Source organism: Chlamydomonas reinhardtii, chromosome 16 (assembly GCF_000002595.2).
Source record: "Chlamydomonas reinhardtii strain CC-503 cw92 mt+ chromosome 16, whole genome shotgun sequence".
In the NCBI taxonomy this organism is placed as follows: Eukaryota; Viridiplantae; Chlorophyta; class Chlorophyceae; order Chlamydomonadales; family Chlamydomonadaceae; genus Chlamydomonas; species Chlamydomonas reinhardtii.
In genome coordinates, this window is record NC_057019.1 from 1,531,165 (window position 1) to 1,548,030 (window position 16,866).

General features: G+C 65.8%; 3 protein-coding genes across 3 annotated transcripts; 1 reads left to right on the forward strand and 2 right to left on the reverse strand.

Moving 5' to 3' along the window:
• Positions 1 to 315: 315 nt before the first annotated feature.
• On the reverse strand, positions 316 to 2,071 carry CHLRE_16g653338v5 (uncharacterized protein). The gene is made up of 2 exons (XM_043070843.1): positions 1,859 to 2,071; positions 316 to 1,770 (listed from the first exon to the last, which is right to left on the reverse strand). Exon 2 carries the CDS (start codon positions 1,733 to 1,735, stop codon positions 896 to 898), a length of 840 nt encoding a protein of 279 aa, XP_042915486.1. The 5' UTR covers positions 1,736 to 1,770; positions 1,859 to 2,071; the 3' UTR covers positions 316 to 895.
• An 84-nt stretch (positions 2,072 to 2,155) lies between these two features.
• CHLRE_16g653350v5 (uncharacterized protein) lies at positions 2,156 to 8,212 on the reverse strand. The gene is made up of 14 exons (XM_043070844.1): positions 7,876 to 8,212; positions 7,572 to 7,644; positions 7,146 to 7,295; positions 6,857 to 6,924; positions 6,379 to 6,447; positions 6,005 to 6,157; positions 5,721 to 5,779; positions 5,202 to 5,424; positions 4,753 to 4,901; positions 4,242 to 4,349; positions 3,950 to 4,032; positions 3,411 to 3,566; positions 3,008 to 3,118; positions 2,156 to 2,802 (listed from the first exon to the last, which is right to left on the reverse strand). The coding sequence occupies exons 1-14, from the start codon at positions 8,170 to 8,172 to the stop codon at positions 2,672 to 2,674; spliced, it is 1,830 nt and encodes a 609-aa protein (XP_042915487.1). The 5' UTR covers positions 8,173 to 8,212; the 3' UTR covers positions 2,156 to 2,671.
• A 139-nt stretch (positions 8,213 to 8,351) lies between these two features.
• CHLRE_16g653400v5 (uncharacterized protein) lies at positions 8,352 to 16,133 on the forward strand. The gene is made up of 6 exons (XM_043070845.1): positions 8,352 to 9,643; positions 9,929 to 10,073; positions 10,267 to 13,287; positions 13,455 to 14,099; positions 14,258 to 14,521; positions 14,773 to 16,133. The coding sequence occupies exons 1-6, from the start codon at positions 8,580 to 8,582 to the stop codon at positions 15,142 to 15,144; spliced, it is 5,511 nt and encodes a 1,836-aa protein (XP_042915488.1). The 5' UTR covers positions 8,352 to 8,579; the 3' UTR covers positions 15,145 to 16,133.
• Positions 16,134 to 16,866: the final 733 nt, after the last annotated feature.

The following is a 16,866-nucleotide window of genomic DNA, read 5'->3' on the forward strand; positions in this document are numbered from 1 at the left end:
TCTCAGGCCGCCCGCTGAAGCAGCCGCGGGAGCCCGCGGAGCCCCAACCCTCAAACCGCTTTACAGCAGAGTGGCTACTGAGCACGGGAATGGACCCGCCGAGGGGCAAAAGCAGCCCAGAGGTGCAGGCAGGCACGGCTGGGGGAGGCAAGTGAAGGCGGACCTGGGTGCGACGGACGTGGGTACTGCCTGTAGTCATGTAGTGCGTTGTACTGCTGCCAACGAAAGGAGAGGGTCGCAAGGTCGCATCGCTTGCGCTTTCCATTCTCAAAGTTTGCTACCTGTCTTCAGCGTAACGCAGGCTCTTGGGGACGGTGGAAATACGGAACGCCTGAATCGCCTTGGGCCGCCAGCCCGACACGGCCTTGCACACGGCAACCCATGCCAGCCTGTCCGCCTGCCTACTACTTCGATGCCCACATGTAGCCAGTAGCCCCGCATTGCCAACCTTCTTTCCCCGCCACACACACATACAGACACTACACACACGCCGCCCGGGCAGGCACCGCCCGGTGCCTTTGGCTTCTGGCACCTGCAGGAAGTCAAGTTGCACAGACGCGGCGCTCCTGCTTCACTCGCTGCCAGGGCTCCTATCTTAATGTCTCCAGACATTAATCGACCATTTTGGCCGTTTCCTAGACATTCCTCCCGGGGGCTAATGCCTGGGGCGAGACTTAGTTGGCCCGGGTTTAGGGCGGGTTTTGTCCGAATTCCTATGGAGAAGCCCCCAAACCGCCATGTGCCCAGACAAAAGACGGCGGCCACCCGGCCGTTTTTGTCTGGAGCTAGACATCACCCGGAAAACAAGATACGACCCCTGCTCGCTGCTCTTAACTCCTGCTGCCACACGGCTCTCCATCCGCCTTTCCTGAGGGTTTGGCTTGCAGCACTACAGTCAGCACCAAACCACCTGCATCAAACCTGTTACAGACCTTAGGTCACCCGCCCTCGCCGCGGCCACAATCAGCTCTTGCACCTGCTCCCGCACTCGCGCAGAGCAGTGCCGCCGCCCCCGAAACGTCCCACACGCCCGCTCATCCTGCAGCCGCTCGTCCCCAACGCCGAACGCGTGATGCGCCCCCCACTCGCTCATGTGACCCTCCAGCGCCACACCTGGCATCTCACCTCCACAGCCGCCTGCAGCCGCCGTTTGCTGGAGCTCATGCTGCCTCCATCTCGGCCCCCCCTGCTCCTCCGCCTCCACCCCCTCCATCCTCCCCACCCCCTGCTCCCCCGCCTCCGCTGCGCTGACCGTCAGCTCCTCCACCAGTGCCAGCAGCACCTCCACCCGCTGGCTCTCCGACAGGTGGTCGGGCAGCAGCAGCCTCCGGGCGCCGCTACACGAGTAGATGCCGTCAGCGGTGACGCAGTCGCTGCCGTACGCGCCGTACATGGCATGCAGACGCACACGTACCAGCTTCAATCGCAGGCAGGGGCTAGCGTGCAATGCCGCTTGTGTGGCGTCACGCAGGTCGCGGCAGGCGGCCGTGAGCGCGGTGCCGGAGCCGCAGCGGAGGGCGGTGTCCGCGATTTTAGCGAGCACGTCGTTGGGCAGCGCCAACAGTCCGTGCTGCTGGCGCGACGGCTGTGACTGAGGAGCCTCCTGGGGCCGTGGAATCGCAGGGCCTGGAGACAGCGGCTGCATGTGCGGCAGTAGCAGCGATGTAGAGAAAGGCCCGTGCCCGCTGCCGGCATGAGAAGGCGGTGGCGACCAGGCCATGCCGTCTGCTGACATGCCAGCTCCGCCGGTTCGCTGGAGCCTTTTGGCAACTGTCCATGCATAAGGACAGAGGTCAGACATCAAGTATGTACACATGACGAAGTCAACCAAGTATTAGCGAAGACGACGCAAGCGCACCGAAATTCTCAGCCGAATCCTCCTCAAAGCGAGGTCGCCGACGATGGTGATGCAGCAGTGTAATCATATGGGTAAGGTTTACTTTCTGTGGCCACACCGGCGACAACTATTGGTTTGCCGACCAGCTGTTCCCGCCTTTTTGCACCCCTCGGTCCACCCCCCGCAGTCGAGTCTGTAACAAGAGCTTGAGCCTGCGGGAACGTGTATGGGGGCTTGGTTGGGATTCGGGGATTCTGATATTACTGAGTTTACTGAGGTGGGGTGGGACTGGACTGGCTCCACCCTTCCGCCCCATCGCTGGCAATTTGGAGCACCCATGCGGCCATTCCATCCTTTCGCCGGTGTGCCGAGTATAGCCCAGTGAACTTTGTCAGGCTATGCCATACACAGGCTCCACAGGTGTTACACATGCCTCTTTGCCCCCTTGTCCAACCACTCGTCCGACCACACACATGCACGCATTGCATCCACACTCGCCATTCACGGTGCTCCCCCCGTGTGGGTGCATCCGTGATTACAACCATCGTTCCCTATCCACAGCTAAGATTCCAGCCCTGGACTCCTTTGTCCAACACAATGCGTTCCTGATTCCCTGAATGCCCGAGCTGCCGTGCACCCCGTCAGGCTTAAGTCAGGGCACAAGTACCCAACGCATGCACACGTGCCCGCTAACCCCTCTCCATTGCCGCCGGTCCTTTGGGCCCGCTGCTGCCCCCGACATTCTCCTGCCCGTCTTACCCTACTCCTTACCGACATGCTGGCCAAACACCTTCAACTCCCCCACCCCCCAAAACCTGTCCCGCTGCTCGCTGTTCACCGGCGGGCCCTGCCCGCCTCGGGGCCGGGCGCTTCCTCGCCCTCCTCCTCGTACTCGTCATACTCCTCGCCCTCGCCCTCGTCCTCTTCATACTCGTCGTATACCTCATCCTCGTCCTCCTCAGCGCCTGCAGCCATGCGTTTGTTGTTGCGGACAGGCAGGGCGCCGCCGCGGTACTTGTTAGGACACAGGTCGCCAGGCAAACGTGCCGCGCTTCGCGTGATGACATGCCCTAGCCCCTGTCACCGACACGGCCACGCACTGGGGACTGCCCTAGCCTGGCTGCCTGGAGTAAGCATGATCCCGCGGTCCCTGCAGCCCTCCTCTCTCACCCTGGTCCGCCAGCTGCGCGCCCTCTCCGCCCTCGCCCTCGTCGTCCTCGCCCTCGTCGCCCTCCAGGAGGCTGCCCAGCAGCTCCTCATAGTCCGTGGCCACAGAGGGGCCTGCGGGCAAAACACGCAGATACACACACGGTCAGGAGGTATTGAAAGGGCCGGAACTCTGCTGTTGGCCCTCCCTCCATGTCCTTTCTGGCACATACGCTTTTGTTTTGCCTGATGCCCCCCCCCCTAAACTGTGCAGCACCCAGCGCCCTGACCTACTACCCCCGCTCCTCCCTTCCCCCACGCTACCCTCCCGTCCCCCCTCCCCCACCATACCACCACCCACGCCTTCCATCCCCACCACCACCACCAGAACCGCACCAGCCCCGCAGCCCCGCACTGCCGCGCTCACCCGCAATGTCCTGGATGGGCACCCAGTCTTCCTCCGTCGTCAGCTCCTGCAGCCGCTCCACGAACGCCGCGAACAGCTCGTGGTCGGCGTCGTAGGCCACCACGTGGCCCAGCGGCAGGCCCGAGTGGCCGTGGCGGGCCAGCAGCGACAGATCGCCTGCGAGGCGGTTGATGCGGGGTGGTTGGCAGGCGGTGTTGGCAAGGTGGGTTTGGTGATTTGGTAGTTTGGTTGGAGTTTGCTGGGATGAGTTGGGATGGGTTGGGATGGGTTGGGGTCGCTGTGGAGTGGGCGTCGGTAGGGAGGGGTTCGGGGTGCAGGTGTGGGCCGCAGATATGGGCGGACAGCTTGGGGTTTACTGGTTCGAGAAGGCGAGAGGCGGCCGTCTCTTGCAGGGTGCAGGGTGCGGCTTCCTATCCACCTGCTCCCACACGCTCTCGCCACGGCCCCGACTTCCGCGCATGCGCGTGCGCCCCGCGCCGGCCCTACGCCCCGCACACGCTCGCCCCAACCGTGCTGGCCTGCCTGCCCGACCCGCTCACCGATGAGGTCCTGCATCTGGTGGCGGGCCGGCTCGTCCCGCGGATGGCGGACAATGGTGTGGTCGTACCAGGAGTCGCCATTGCTGCGGGGTGGGGTGGGGGATTGAGGGGTGGGCGATGCCACGTGGTTTTGGAGGCGTGAGTACCGGAAGGTGACACAGAGAAGGTGGCGCGGAAACCGTGCAACCTCACGGCATCGCTCCACCCCCCCTCCAGCAGTGCTGCGCCTGCGCACCTGCTGTGCGCCCACCCACATCCGCCCGCCCTCACATCCACTCCACCACCCGCTCACCCAATGAGCATGGCCCCCTCGGTTCCGCCAAGCAGCCAGCCCGCGTCGCGCATGGCCATGGCCTGCTGCGGCGAGCTCACCCACGACCGAGCGTCGGCCAGCGAGTGCCTGTGCGGCGAAGTGGGGAGGCGGCAGGTGCGGGAAGGAGGGGTGATGAGGGAGGCGCGGATGAGGACCTGGCCAGGCCTGGCAGCGCGAAGGCGTGCCTGTTGGTTATGCTGCCCGGCGCCGCCGGACGGCCCCACACCTGCGTCCAGCAATCCTCGCCGGCACGTCGTCTCTTCCACCTCTTCCGCCGCGGCCTCCAGCTTCGTTGGGCACATATCCCCTTCCCCAGCCCCCCTGCAGCTCCCTGGTCTCGGTTTGCCCACCCCCACCCAGAGGGTCCACCGTCTACCACTTCCTTCACGAATCATGATTGCAACCCCCACCCGCACCCGCACCCCCACCCGCACCCCCACCCGTAACCCCACCCGTAACCCCACACAGATACGCTCTCCCGCGCGCTCACATGTAGTGCAGGTCCTCGAACATGCACCAGCTGAACCACTGCTTGCCGATGACGGGCGCCTCCAGGTGCCGGTCCAGGCCCACGGTGAGGCGGAAGGTGTCCTCCGGGTACAGCGTCACGAAGGAGGCGCCGCGCTGCACTGACACCACCTGTGCGCAGCGCGCAGACACACAACACACCGGCAGCGCGGCATAAACACAGCTCCTCGAATCGGTTGTTGCGTGCTAGGGATACAGTTGGAACATTAATCCGGCATCAGGAGCGAGCCGGCTCCTTGGACAGGCAAGCAGCAATGCTTGGCGTGTCGCGCGCGTCGATACCAGCGGACGCCAATCACAGTAACAGAAGAACCCCCGTGCCGCTCCAACCCACCTGCACCCACCCACCTATGCGATTACCCTCCCCCTCACCCCCCCCACACACACCTCCCCACATGCCCGCCCACACACCTCCTGTGGCCGCAGCACCATCTTGCACACGCGCTGCTTGCGCGCCTCCGCGTCCCCTGCCGCCGCCTCCTCGCCGTCCGCGGGCGCCGGGAACTCGCCGCCGGGCACGGGCAGGTCGTCGCGCGGCAGTGCGTGTGTGAGGCCGGACGTCTGGATCTGGCTGGCCCAGCCACCCGCGGAGCCGTCGATGACGGGCACCTCGGCACCGCCCTCGATCTCGATCCTACGTGGACGAATGGATGGGTGGATGGGTTGCTAAGTGCAGGGTAAACAGGAAGATGCAGTGCGTCGGCCGTGGGCGCAGCCGCCACCCCAAAAACCCCGCGCCGAAGCTTCTGCCTCACCCCAGCTGCTGGAATGGAGCATTCGCACGGCGGGTTTCCACATTCTGGTGATAGGGGGTGGAACGCGCTGCCCCTTTTCATACCCCGACCGGCTTTCCATCATAGCTAACATGACCTCTTCACCGGCCCGGTCACGTGCCGGTTTTACCCCTGCCTGCCGTGCACTGCTGCGCACCTGGCGTTGTCCACGCCGCACGCCTCCAGGGCCGACAGCAGCGCCTCAACGCCCAACACCTGCGGGCCGGGACCACACGGCAAACCCGGAGCCAGCGACACAGCACGTTGCAACATAAGCAGTTGCGCTCAAGCATGAGAACCCCCATCTGCAGCTTGCCCACATCAGCACCATGGCAACCCTTTGCGGCCGCCGCCTGCGGCCCTGCACGGCGCCCACGCCCCTTTTCCCCAGACCCACCACCGTGGCTGTCCCCACCCGTCCCTTCTTCCCGCAGCACCCACCTCCACATCGCCCTTAGCGAGGGCCGTGGTGAAGGGGTTTGGCTCCGTGATGTTCGCCAACGCCGCCTCCACGTACGGCTCGTCCTCGCCGCGCGGCTGCGGCGCCTCGGCCTCGCTGAAGGAGAAGCGCGGCGGGCCCTCCTCGCGCAGGCGCTGTGCGTGTGCGTTTGGGAGGGGAGAGCAGATTAATGCAGGGGCCGGGGGCGTTGTGTGGGCGGGCGCGGCCGGGCATGGCGGCAGGCGCAATTTGGAAGATTACGCCCGCGTGCCGCGGCTGCACCACCAGGCACCGCATACGGCAACGCATACCCTGCCCAACGGGCGCACGGGCGCAACCGCGGCCGCGCCTGCAGTGCCCTCGCGCTCTCACCCACCTGCAGCAGCGCCACGTAGGACTTGCCGTTCATGTAGTCGGCGAAGGTGCCGTTGAAGCCGTCGTCCTCCTGCAGGCGGGCGTGTTGGTGTTGACACACGCGAAGGCAAGCGACAGAGCGGTCAGCAACTAGGGGCGTGCAAGTGCAGAAGGGCACATTCGCACGCCTCGCATATTGCCACGCCTCCTGCGATAGTCCGGCCTGGCTTCACCTCCATGGCCATACCATGCGGAGCTCGCAGCTCCCACCATGGCAACATCCTCCTGGAGTGACCCGGGTCCCACTTGCGTCCCGCCCACCCCCATCCCCCGGAACTTCGTCTCCTGCAGAACAGCCCGCCCCCCGTTCGGTCCGTTTTACGTGTCCACAAGCCCCCGCCGGACCCCACACCGGTGATTTAATCACTCTGTTCTCCATGAGCGTCTACACCCCCAGCCCAACCAATCAAGCCTGACCCCCCCAGCGCACACCCACGCACCTGCGCGTCCACGTACTCCTGGTACGCGGCAATGAGCTCGCGCTTGTACTCACGCGTGGCCGTGTCGTCTACGTAGCGGTGGGGAGGCGGTGGAGGAGGGGGATAGCCGTCCATGAAAGAGGGAGGGACAACGCGGCGGGTGATAAAGGCAAGACCGCCCGGTGAGCAAGGACTGAACCGCACGCCGCCGTCCAATTCCTCTACCCTGTGAGCGCTCGTGGCCCTGTCGGCACCATTCCGTGCCCCTCCGCCCCTTCGCCCCTCCACCCCCTGCCCCGCAGCACCTCACCCATGGCCTCCTCCTCCTCGGGCTGCTTGCCCGCGCCCGCCTCCAGCATGCGGACCAGCGACTCCTCGCCGCGCGCCGCGTTGGTGCCCTCCGGCACACGCACGAAGTAGCGCCCCTCGCCCGCGAACGCCGGCCGCACACGCACCACGGCTACGGTTCGTGCGCGTGGGAGGGGGGGGGGAAAGCAGGAAGGAAGGTGGGCAGAGGCGAAAGGTGTGGCGGTGCGTTGGCGGTTTGGCGGTCGGGTGATCCGGGCTGTACTAGCTCCAGTGGGAGGAGCGGATAGCAGTGCCTGGGTGTGACGGGTAGTTGCGGGCTGCAAGCAGCATGTGGCGCGGCGCAAACGATGCCGCACGCATTCGATTGACACGACCGGGTGGCGCGGACGTGGGGCAGGTCATGCAGGTACCCCTCCTGGAGACTCACCGTACTCGCCGGAGTGCAGGCCCACACCGGCTATGGTGAAGGAGGCCCACAGGGTCTGCTGGTACTCGGTGGGCTGTGGCAACGCAGTGGGGGCAGGGGCGGCGTGTGCGAGTCAGGACATGGCATCGGCAAACACACGGCGTGGCCTGCCCGCGACGCCGCGCTGCCTGCCTGGTTGAAAACCCCATGAAAGCCAGTCGCGCATTGTGCATTCTACATGCGTACAGGACGCTTTAGCGTTGTGCGAGCGTGCGCTCGGTTCTGCGGGCGGGGTCGCCAAGGGCAGAAGTTGCCAGCCACGCACCATGGGGATTGGCGCCAGCAGCTGCGGGTCGATGAGCTCCGGCGACTTATCCGCAGCAAGGCGTGTCCGTTTCCGGTCATTTGTTGCTGAGGCGGCTTCCGCTTGCCGTCCTGCCGCAGCCGCGACTGCTCGAGACGAAGTCAGCGACGGGAGCTGCTCCGCCGCGCGAGCAGGGCATGGCGCCGCTGCCTGAATTGGCGAGTGAGACACTGTTTGTAGTCTATGAAGACGGGGGCATGGCAGCAGGGCGACACCTGTACTCGTTTGAGCGAGCCGCCGGTTCAGAGTGGAGTTCATTTTGGTCTCGCTCTAAACAAACAAAGCCAACAAGCTCATGCTACCACTAAAAGAATAATTGGCTTGTTCCGCTAGCAAATGCTGGCGATTCTGGGGTTCCCCAGCCATGCACTCGCGCGATGGAGCCTGGCCATGAAACACAAGGGCCTTGCTATTTCCTTTTAACTGTGTACAGTTGTGTTACATACATACAGATACAACATAGCTACGTCAACGCCTAGACCTTGACCTCGGCAACTGCGTTCTCGCTTCGTGCGTAGATGCGGTTTTAGGCCAGGCCTTTTGAAAATCATGGACTACATACATTATGAAGCTATTCCACAAAAAGCCAAGCTGGGCTGAAAAAACCTGACAAACACGCCATTCAGGCAGTGTCCGGACACAGCGCGCCTTCTGGAGGAGACATCATGGTGTCTTTAACAAGCCTGCTAGTGGCTTTTTTCTCCTGGCTGCTCACGGAACCCGACTGGGGCACTGTCAGCGGGTTTGCGCTCTTCAGTAGTGGGCTAACGTTGGTTACGGTAGCTGCCTACGTAATCCTGAGCCTGCAAAAGCGCCGCGGTGGGACCCAGCACGTACAAAACCTTGCAGCGTCCAGCGACCTGGTCGCGGCTTGTGCGGCCTCCGGTTGTGCCGCCCCACTCTCAGCTGCAGTAGGGTCTGGGCAAGCGGCCCTAATTGCGACTACTCTGGGTGTTGCAGCGATAGTGCTGAGGCGGCAGCGGAAGCTGTCAACGTCAGGCAGCGGCGCTGCGCTGATTCTGCACGACAGGGTACAGGCGTACAAGCGGTATTACTCAGGCAGCCCAGGTGCCGGCAAGCCGCCTGTTGACCTCCTCATGGCAGCCGAGCCCGATGCGGCTGCCTGCCGAGCCCCTTGCTCCGACGGCGCCGCTTCATTCTCCTTCCCTGTGCTGCCGCTGGCGCACCCACACACCCTCCAGCCGCCCGCCCGAGCCGCGCCGTCCGCCGGCGCCGCCGCGCGGGCTGCATCCGGCGCCAAACGCACCTTCGCATCCGCAGCCAGCAGCTGCTGCGGCAACAGCGGCAGCATATCTGTGACCGCGGAGACGCTTTGTGACGTGCCCTTCAGCAGGAAAAGCGGCGGGGAGGCCTCAGGGACACGCGATTGCCGGCGCTCGGCTGCGGCCTGTTCCGACGACGCCGCTGCAGCCACTGCGGCCCTAGAGCTGGCATCCCAGGCTGGCGCCGCTCGCGTGGCAATACCCATCTCTGCAGCCGCCAGCAGTACAGCATCCATGGCCGCTGCCATACCTGCCGCTTCTGCCGGGGCAGGTGTCTCGCCGGCGCCGCACACCCTGCAGCGGCCGGCACTGGCTGCGGCGCTGGCGGCTGACGGCGAGGCGGTACTGGCGAGCCGCCGGCAGCAGCCACTTCCGAACATCACCCTGGTCAGCTCCAGGGCGGGCGCCGCCCTGGACGCAAAGCTCGCACACCACCAGATGCCCAGGTGGGGCGCATACCCGGCATTAGGAGAGGGCGGGCTGCTGGGTGCGGGGGGGGAGGCAGGGCGCAGGCACAGGAATGCTGGGCGATGGGGGCCCTTCGTCGCTGCGGCGTCGCACCCGTACGCTGCAGCACCTCTAGGATGATGACAGGCATGGCATGTGGCCAGCGCTCGACCCACATCGTCAATTGCACATGCGCCTTTGCTCTGTCGAGCATGGCCCCAACGGCTTATCTGCCCCACACACCCACCGCGCTTGTGCTCCCGCCTCCCACCTCCGCATCACAGCATGGCGCACTACAACCAGGCTCTGCAGCTGACGCGGCAACTTGGGGGAGTGATGGCCTACCCCTCGCCCTACGCCCGCGGCCGCAGCGCCTACAAGGTGCCGCGCGGAGAGCCCTGCGACGCCCCCGCCGGCTGGCGCGACCAGGTGAGAGGAGCATGCACCATTCCATCGTACCATAGAAACCAAGAAAGTAGGGTTGGAAGGTGCATACGGGAGGGGCTTGTGCGACCAGCAGGTGTCCTGTATGTTTGGGGCGCCGGTGCCGTGCTGCCAAACGCAAGCGCTCGATGCTTTGCTCGTCCTGAGCTCGGCTCTGCCCACCGCCCGAGCCGCGCAGATCCAGGAGGCCCTGGTGCACACAGCTGCGGGGCCGGCGCTGCGGAGCCCTGGCAACGACGGCCCCGACGCGAGCGAGCGTGTCGCCGGCTTAGTCGGGGAGGGCAGTGAGCAGGCTTCGGCGACCCCGGGCTCCGGCAGGCTTAGGCTTGATGCCGCCTACCTGCGGCGCGGGTGCATTCTGGTGGTGCTTGAGTACAGCCTGCGGCGCGCCCGCAGCGGCCTGCTGCTGCCCAGCTGCCGCCTGCGGCAACCGCAGCAGCAGGGGCACCAGGATGGCAGGGCTGGCGGAATGGGCGCGCAGTCGCCGGGCGCCGGGCCCCAGCAGGAGATGCGGGCAGCGGCTAATGCAGGGGAGGTGGAGGAAGAGAGCGCGGCTCAGGTGGTGTTGTGGGCTGGCGGTGGTGGCAGCGGCGGCGATGCGCTTGCGGCATGGCAGGCGCCGGCGCTGTCCCAGCAGCAGCTGACGGCGGCGTTTGGGTTGGAGCTGGTCCCTGCTGACGCGCTGGTGGTGCACTCTGAAGCAGGCGGCGGCGCCCGCACCAGCGCTGGCGACGGAATGCCTGCGACAGTGGGTGACGGCGTCCCCGTCATCCTGGCACAGCACTATACCGGACCCACTGGCAGCGAGGCCCAGTGGCGGCCGCGTCCTCAGCCGCATCCGTCGACAGCAGCAGTGCCAGCAGAGGACGCGGGGCTTGCCGGTGAGGAGGCGCGTGGGAGCGGTTACAATATGTCGGAAGGCGAGCAGCCAGCGCCTGCTTTGGCGCTGCTAGGCGCCGGCCCATGCATCTTAGCGACACGGCCGGGGCAGCCGCCTGTGCAGCTGGTCGCGCTAGCACGTGGCGTCGTCGCCGCAGGCGCAGGCGCTGTGGGCGCGGGGGCAAAGCGGCCGCAGGTGCTTGCGCGGTACGGCGGGACGGCGCAGCCGCCTGCGCGCTGCGCCGTGAGCGCTGTGGGCCCTCCTGTCGCAGACGCGGCCGTCAGTGGCGCAGGCGCAGGCGCGGGTGACGACCTGGTGGAGGATGCCATGCTGCGGTCACACCCCGCAACCACGCCTGGATACAGCCATCGCTTGCGTGGCGCGAGCGCGCCAGCACACAGCACTCCGGGCGATTTGCTGCAGCCGACGACAGCGACGGCGACAGCGGCGGCGTCGACGGTGCATGTGGCGTATGACGGAGGCGCCGCAGAGCAGGCCCCGGACGTGTGTAGCCTGCAGGTCACGCTGACGCCCTGCCCCAGCCCAGGACTGCTGCTGCTCGAGGTGGAGCTGGATCCAGAGCGCGATGCCGCTGCGGGTCCAGGGCGCGCGGCTGCGGCGCCGCTGCTTTCACCCGTGCTGCCGCTGGTGGTCATCGACAACGTGGCGGTACAGATGGAGATTAATGCCCTTGCTGCCGCAGCCGCGGCTGCTGCCAGCCCCTCTACGATGGCTGGCGTGCAGCATGACGGTAGCCCCGCCGCCGCTGCGGCAGTGGCGCCAGAGCCCGCAGCTGCCGCCTTCGCGGCTGCGTCGCTGCCAGGCTGGTTCTGCAGCTTTCTGTACGACTTTGGCAGCTTCCTGGACCTGCTTCGCACCTGCCGAACCGCTGGCCTGGCATCACCTGAAGCCGCGGCGGCCGAGGGGGGCGGCGGCGGCGGTGGCGGCCGCGGTGGGCGTGCGTGTGTGGTCGACACGTCAGTAGCAAGCTGGCTGGTTGGCCAGGAGGGCGAGGCGGCCGGGCCAGATGACGCCGGCACCGAGGCAAGGGACGGCGCCGACGCTTCGCCTTTCAGCCGCCTCATCCGCTGCGCCGGCGAGCGCTTGGACGCAGCCGACGAGGGGTCCCAGGGCGGCGGCGACCTGCCCGTGGAGGAGGAGGAGCGGGAGGATCCCCAGGGCGGCGGTGCCCTGCAGGTGGAGGAGGAGGCAGGGGCTGTGGCGGGGCTGAGCGGCGGGCCGCAAGCCGGCCGGCGGTCGTGGCTGGCGCCCGCCACGACGGATGGCGGCTCTTCCTGGCTGTCATCTGCTATTGGGGACAGAGACGTGGGCGCGGATGAGGGCCACGCGCAGTTGCCCAGCGGAGACCTGCTGCCGCCGCAGCAGCAGCTGCCGCCGCAGCAGCCGCAGCTGCGTCAGCCTCTAGAGGCAGGAATGCAGGCAGGCGGTGGCCAAGCAGCGCGCGCCGGGCCTGGAGGCGACGTGCACGCCCCGCGCGGGCAGGCAGCGCGCGAGCCGCACCTCTGGCTTGACGGTTGCGCTGCTGCGAAGCCAGCACCCACAGCTGCGCCCACTGCCGCCGCTGTGGCCGATGCCGGCGAGCTCTTGTATGTGGCAGCCGGCATTGCGGCCTATGCCTGCCGCCAGGGCCTGGCGGCGACGCTCTCCTACGTGCTGGACGCTGTGCGTGGCCTCGGGCACGAGCTCCTGGCTGCGGCCGCATTGCAAGAGCTCCAGCGCAAGCCCGCAGTCTCACCCGCGGGTGCGGGCTGCAGGACGGGGGGCCCTGAGTGCGTGCAGCTGGACGAAGCGCCGGAGGTCACCCGGTCAGTGGGTGCGGAGATGCTGTCGCACTCGCCGCTGCTGCTCCTGGATGCGGCGGTGGCGGCGCAGTGGGGTGGCCTGGGCCTTGGGCACCTGGCCATGCAGAGCGGCAGCACCGACGTTCTCACAACCTTGCTCATGCATGCACGCGAGCCCGGCGGCGGCGGCGCCGCTGCCGCCGCCGCAGGCGCCGGCCGGGCGGCGCCGGCAGCCAACGCCGTCGCCGCCGTCGGGCCCGGCCGGGATGGCGACTGGCTGCAGCTGGCAGCGCTGAGTGAGTGTACGGCGCTGTTCGTACGGCCAGGGCCGGGCGGCCTGACGCCGCTGCACTTGGCGGCGCTGCTGCAGGACCGGCCCGTGGGCCACGAGGCGGCGCAGCTGTTGCTGAGCCTGTGCCCGCTGGCGGCGCACGCGTGGTTTGAGGCGCGCGACGGCGGCGGACGCAGCGCTGCCGAGTACGCCCAGAGCGCAGGCGCGGCCGAGCTGAATGAGCAGGTGACACGATTAGGATGTGTCGTGCATGTGTGTCTCGAAACACGTAGCATGTCATGTTGACATGTCTCCTGCATGACAATTTCACTTCACTGCAACCTCCCTGACGCCGCCTGTCTGGCTGCTCATCCTCCTGCCACGGGCCGCTCGTACGTGTGTCATGCATGCAGTGCCGCGAGCTTCTGGGAATGGAGGCTTTGGAGGCCCAGGCCTTGGGTGATGCGGGCGGCGCGGTACACGTCCTGACCGTCGCTGCGCTGGCCACGGCCCGGGCTCTGGCCGCACGCACCTCGGCGCTGATGCTGCTGGAGGCGGAGCTGCCGCTGCTGCAAAGCCCGGCGCAGCTGCAGCTGCATCGGGCTTCGGCGACCTCGTCCGCCGCGCTGTCCAGCGCGCGGCAGCAGGGCAGTGACGCCTCGTCTCAGGCTTCGCGCAGTAGCTTAGAGGAGGCACCCGCCGCGGCCGCCGGCTTTCAGCGGCAACAGCACATGCAAGTGCAGGGACAGGCAGAGCGGGCAGAGCCTGCCAGGCCGCTGCCGGCAGCGGCCCCGCAGCTTGCTAAGGGCGCTGCGCCGCTGCCGCCGCCACTGCTGCCGCCACGCCAGTTGCCACTGGCGATGCGGCTGAGCCAGCGGCTGCTGGCGGCCGCCGCCACGACGCCCTGGGCGGCGCCGTTCAGAGGCTTTGCCGACGTGCAGCTGGAAGCCGCGTTCCAGCAGTGGGCGGGCGTTTTGTCGCTGTCGCGCAACCAGCTGCACATCGGCTTCCAAGTGCTCTTCATCACCTCCAACACCTACAAGGCGCTGTGCGTTGAGGTGTGGCACAAGGCAACATGGCTCAAGGGCACACACTGGCGCCGCAGTAGCTTCCATGTCCAATAGACGGCTTGCTATATGCTGGCGTAGCACTCCGTCGGGCTGTGAACTTGCTGAAGTGCCGTACACAAACCTGGGACTTGCCCTCGTGTGCGCAGGGCCTGCGCGGTCTGCCGCTGCTAATCGCGCTGGGTCCCAGTGTCAACATCCTGGGCCCGCTGGCGGTGGCGCTGTGGCGGCTGCGCGGCGGGTTGCGTCACGACCTGGCGCTGGCGGCGGCCACAGCGACCCGCAACGCCTTTGTGGCGGCGTCACACCTGCTGCCGCTGCCGCACCCTCAGACGTTCGAGGTGGCGGACGTGGTGATGCAGGAGGCGCTGACGGGGCTGCACAACTGCGTCACCCTGCCCATCATGGAGCAGGTACAGGCGAGGGCACGGAGGGAGGGAGGCGTTTGGCCTTGGCATCTTTGGCGTGGGCTGATTGGGGCAGCAGAGACATTTTCCGCGGGCCTGCCGTGCAGGCTGCCGGTGGTGTTTTGGGTGGGGGAACACCGTGTCTGATTTGGACCGCCCACAACCGCGAGGAGCTCTTGAAGAGCTCGCAAGCGCGTGTGGAGCTTGATACTGCCGAGCTTTTACAGTTACCCTTGTGACGCTTTCCTGCGCTGTAGCTTAGCACGCCCGCCGTGGTGCTGCTCACGGTTGTCGGCAACCGGGTGATGGAGGCGGTCTTGCTGCACGCCCACGGCGTGCGGGGCTGGGCGCTGCTGGCAACGCTGGCCGGCCGCACCGTCGCCAGCCTGGTCATGTGGTACGCGCTGGCCGTCTGGTCGCGCGTCAGCTTCATGGCGGGCATCGCGCGCCGCCGCCGGGCGGCGGTCCCCAATGACACGGCGCCGACTGCAGTGGCGGCGGGTGATACTGGCGGTGGCGGCGCGGCGCGGCCCGTGACGTTGGCGGGCATGCTTGCGGGTCCTAGCACCGCAGACGGATACCAGTTTGCCCAGGGGAGTGTTGACCAGGTGGACAAGAAAGTCAACTAAGATGAGGCTTTATCAACATCAACAACAAACTCGTAGCCGCTCGTAAACATGCGAGGTGGTACCCCTCAGAAGTATGATATGCGTGTGCATACGGACAGGAGGCGCAGCGCTTACGTGTTATTTCTTCATTCGCTTTCCACTGTGGCGTCCTGTGGTCAACACGGCCAAGTCGAACAGCTAAACTATCGGATGCTTGTGTTATAACGCGGCAGTATAAGGGATTCGTATACCTGGCCATGATGAACTCATGTCCAAAGTCACCTGTTTGGTAGCCGGAATGATAGATGGTAATATCGTACACTGGTCTGGCACGCGGTGGTCTGGCACGATGTGGTATCTCATGTCAGTGGTCACCACAGCTTTGGAAGTTTGGCTTATGGACTCGCAAGCTGCTTTAGGGGCGCCCATGTCCGTTTTGATGTTATGGCAGAATGGGGTCAAGTGATGGCGAAGTGATGCGATGCTGAAGCAGTTCCTGACCACGGCGCTTGCTGCTGCTAATTGGTACGATGGGGACAGCGGCCGCAAACGTGCGTGTAAGCACGTAAGGAATTGCAAGGATGCATGGCAAGAGGTAGTGCAGGTATGGAACGGGGATTTGATACTTCGTGTGCAGGTCAGCACCTTGCAGCTTGTGATTGGATGCCGGCCGGTATGTGTTGGGACAGGGCGCCTCTGTTTTGGCAGACCGGACACGCACACTTCACTAGCGCACTGGCGTTGTACGGTACGGCCGGAAGACTTGCAGCTTAGTTGGGGTTTGCTGAGTTGCGTGAGCTTCGACACCTGAAGATGTTGATAGGCTGCACAATGTGTGCCTGCTAGACATAGCTAGAACATGCAGGCACCAAGAGCCCACCCCCTACCAGAGCAGCCATCTTCTTGTCTTATAACATGCTAACAGCACTGCGTGGCACTAAGGCTACGGCAGCCACGTGGCGGAACAGGTGCAGCAGGGTGCAGTTCTCGTATCTAAGCAATTGATCCAGGGGCACAAACATGGAACATTTGGGGCGCAGCCCCCTGAGCGAAGCGACCCAGGGAGGCCGAAGCCCCCAACCTGCCCGTGCGTGCGTGTAATACTGGCGCAAACTGGCGGCGGCAGTAACGCCGCAGGAACTGGCGGCGGCAGCAGCGGCGGCGGCGCAGGGCCTGGGCCCAGGAGTGGCAGCGTGCATGTGCGTAGCAGAGGGGGCAGGCCAGGCCACGTGGAGGAGGAGAGCGCGGCGTCGCCCGAGAAGCGGCGCCGGCGCGCAGGTTGAGATCTGCCGGTGTCTGGTTTGCAGTCTTTGCGGGCGAGCATAGCATGGCACGGTGTGTGGCGGATTCATGGCTGTTTGGATTGTTGCCTGCTGTGCTTGTGCTTGACAGCGGAACGCAGCTGACACATGGCGGGCAGTGCCTGTACGAACCAACTCCGGATTTGTCGGCAAGATGAGCTTGACGCGTGCGGCCTCAGGCTAGAGACTTTGTGTGGGCTCAGCCCCTTTCTTGTGACCTGGGAACACTTGTCTTGGGACGGATATAAAGGCGCGGGCCTGACGGTAGACTGCGGTAGACAAGATACGGGCATGACAGGCACGGATTTACTAATGTTGCTGGCTTGGAGCACGTACTGCGCTCTCAGTACATCTATGCAGTGCTTATACAGGTGCACCCCTGCATCGACACGATCCACTGCAGAGTCTTCGTGCGCGAAGGGGGGAGGGGGGGCTGCGGAGC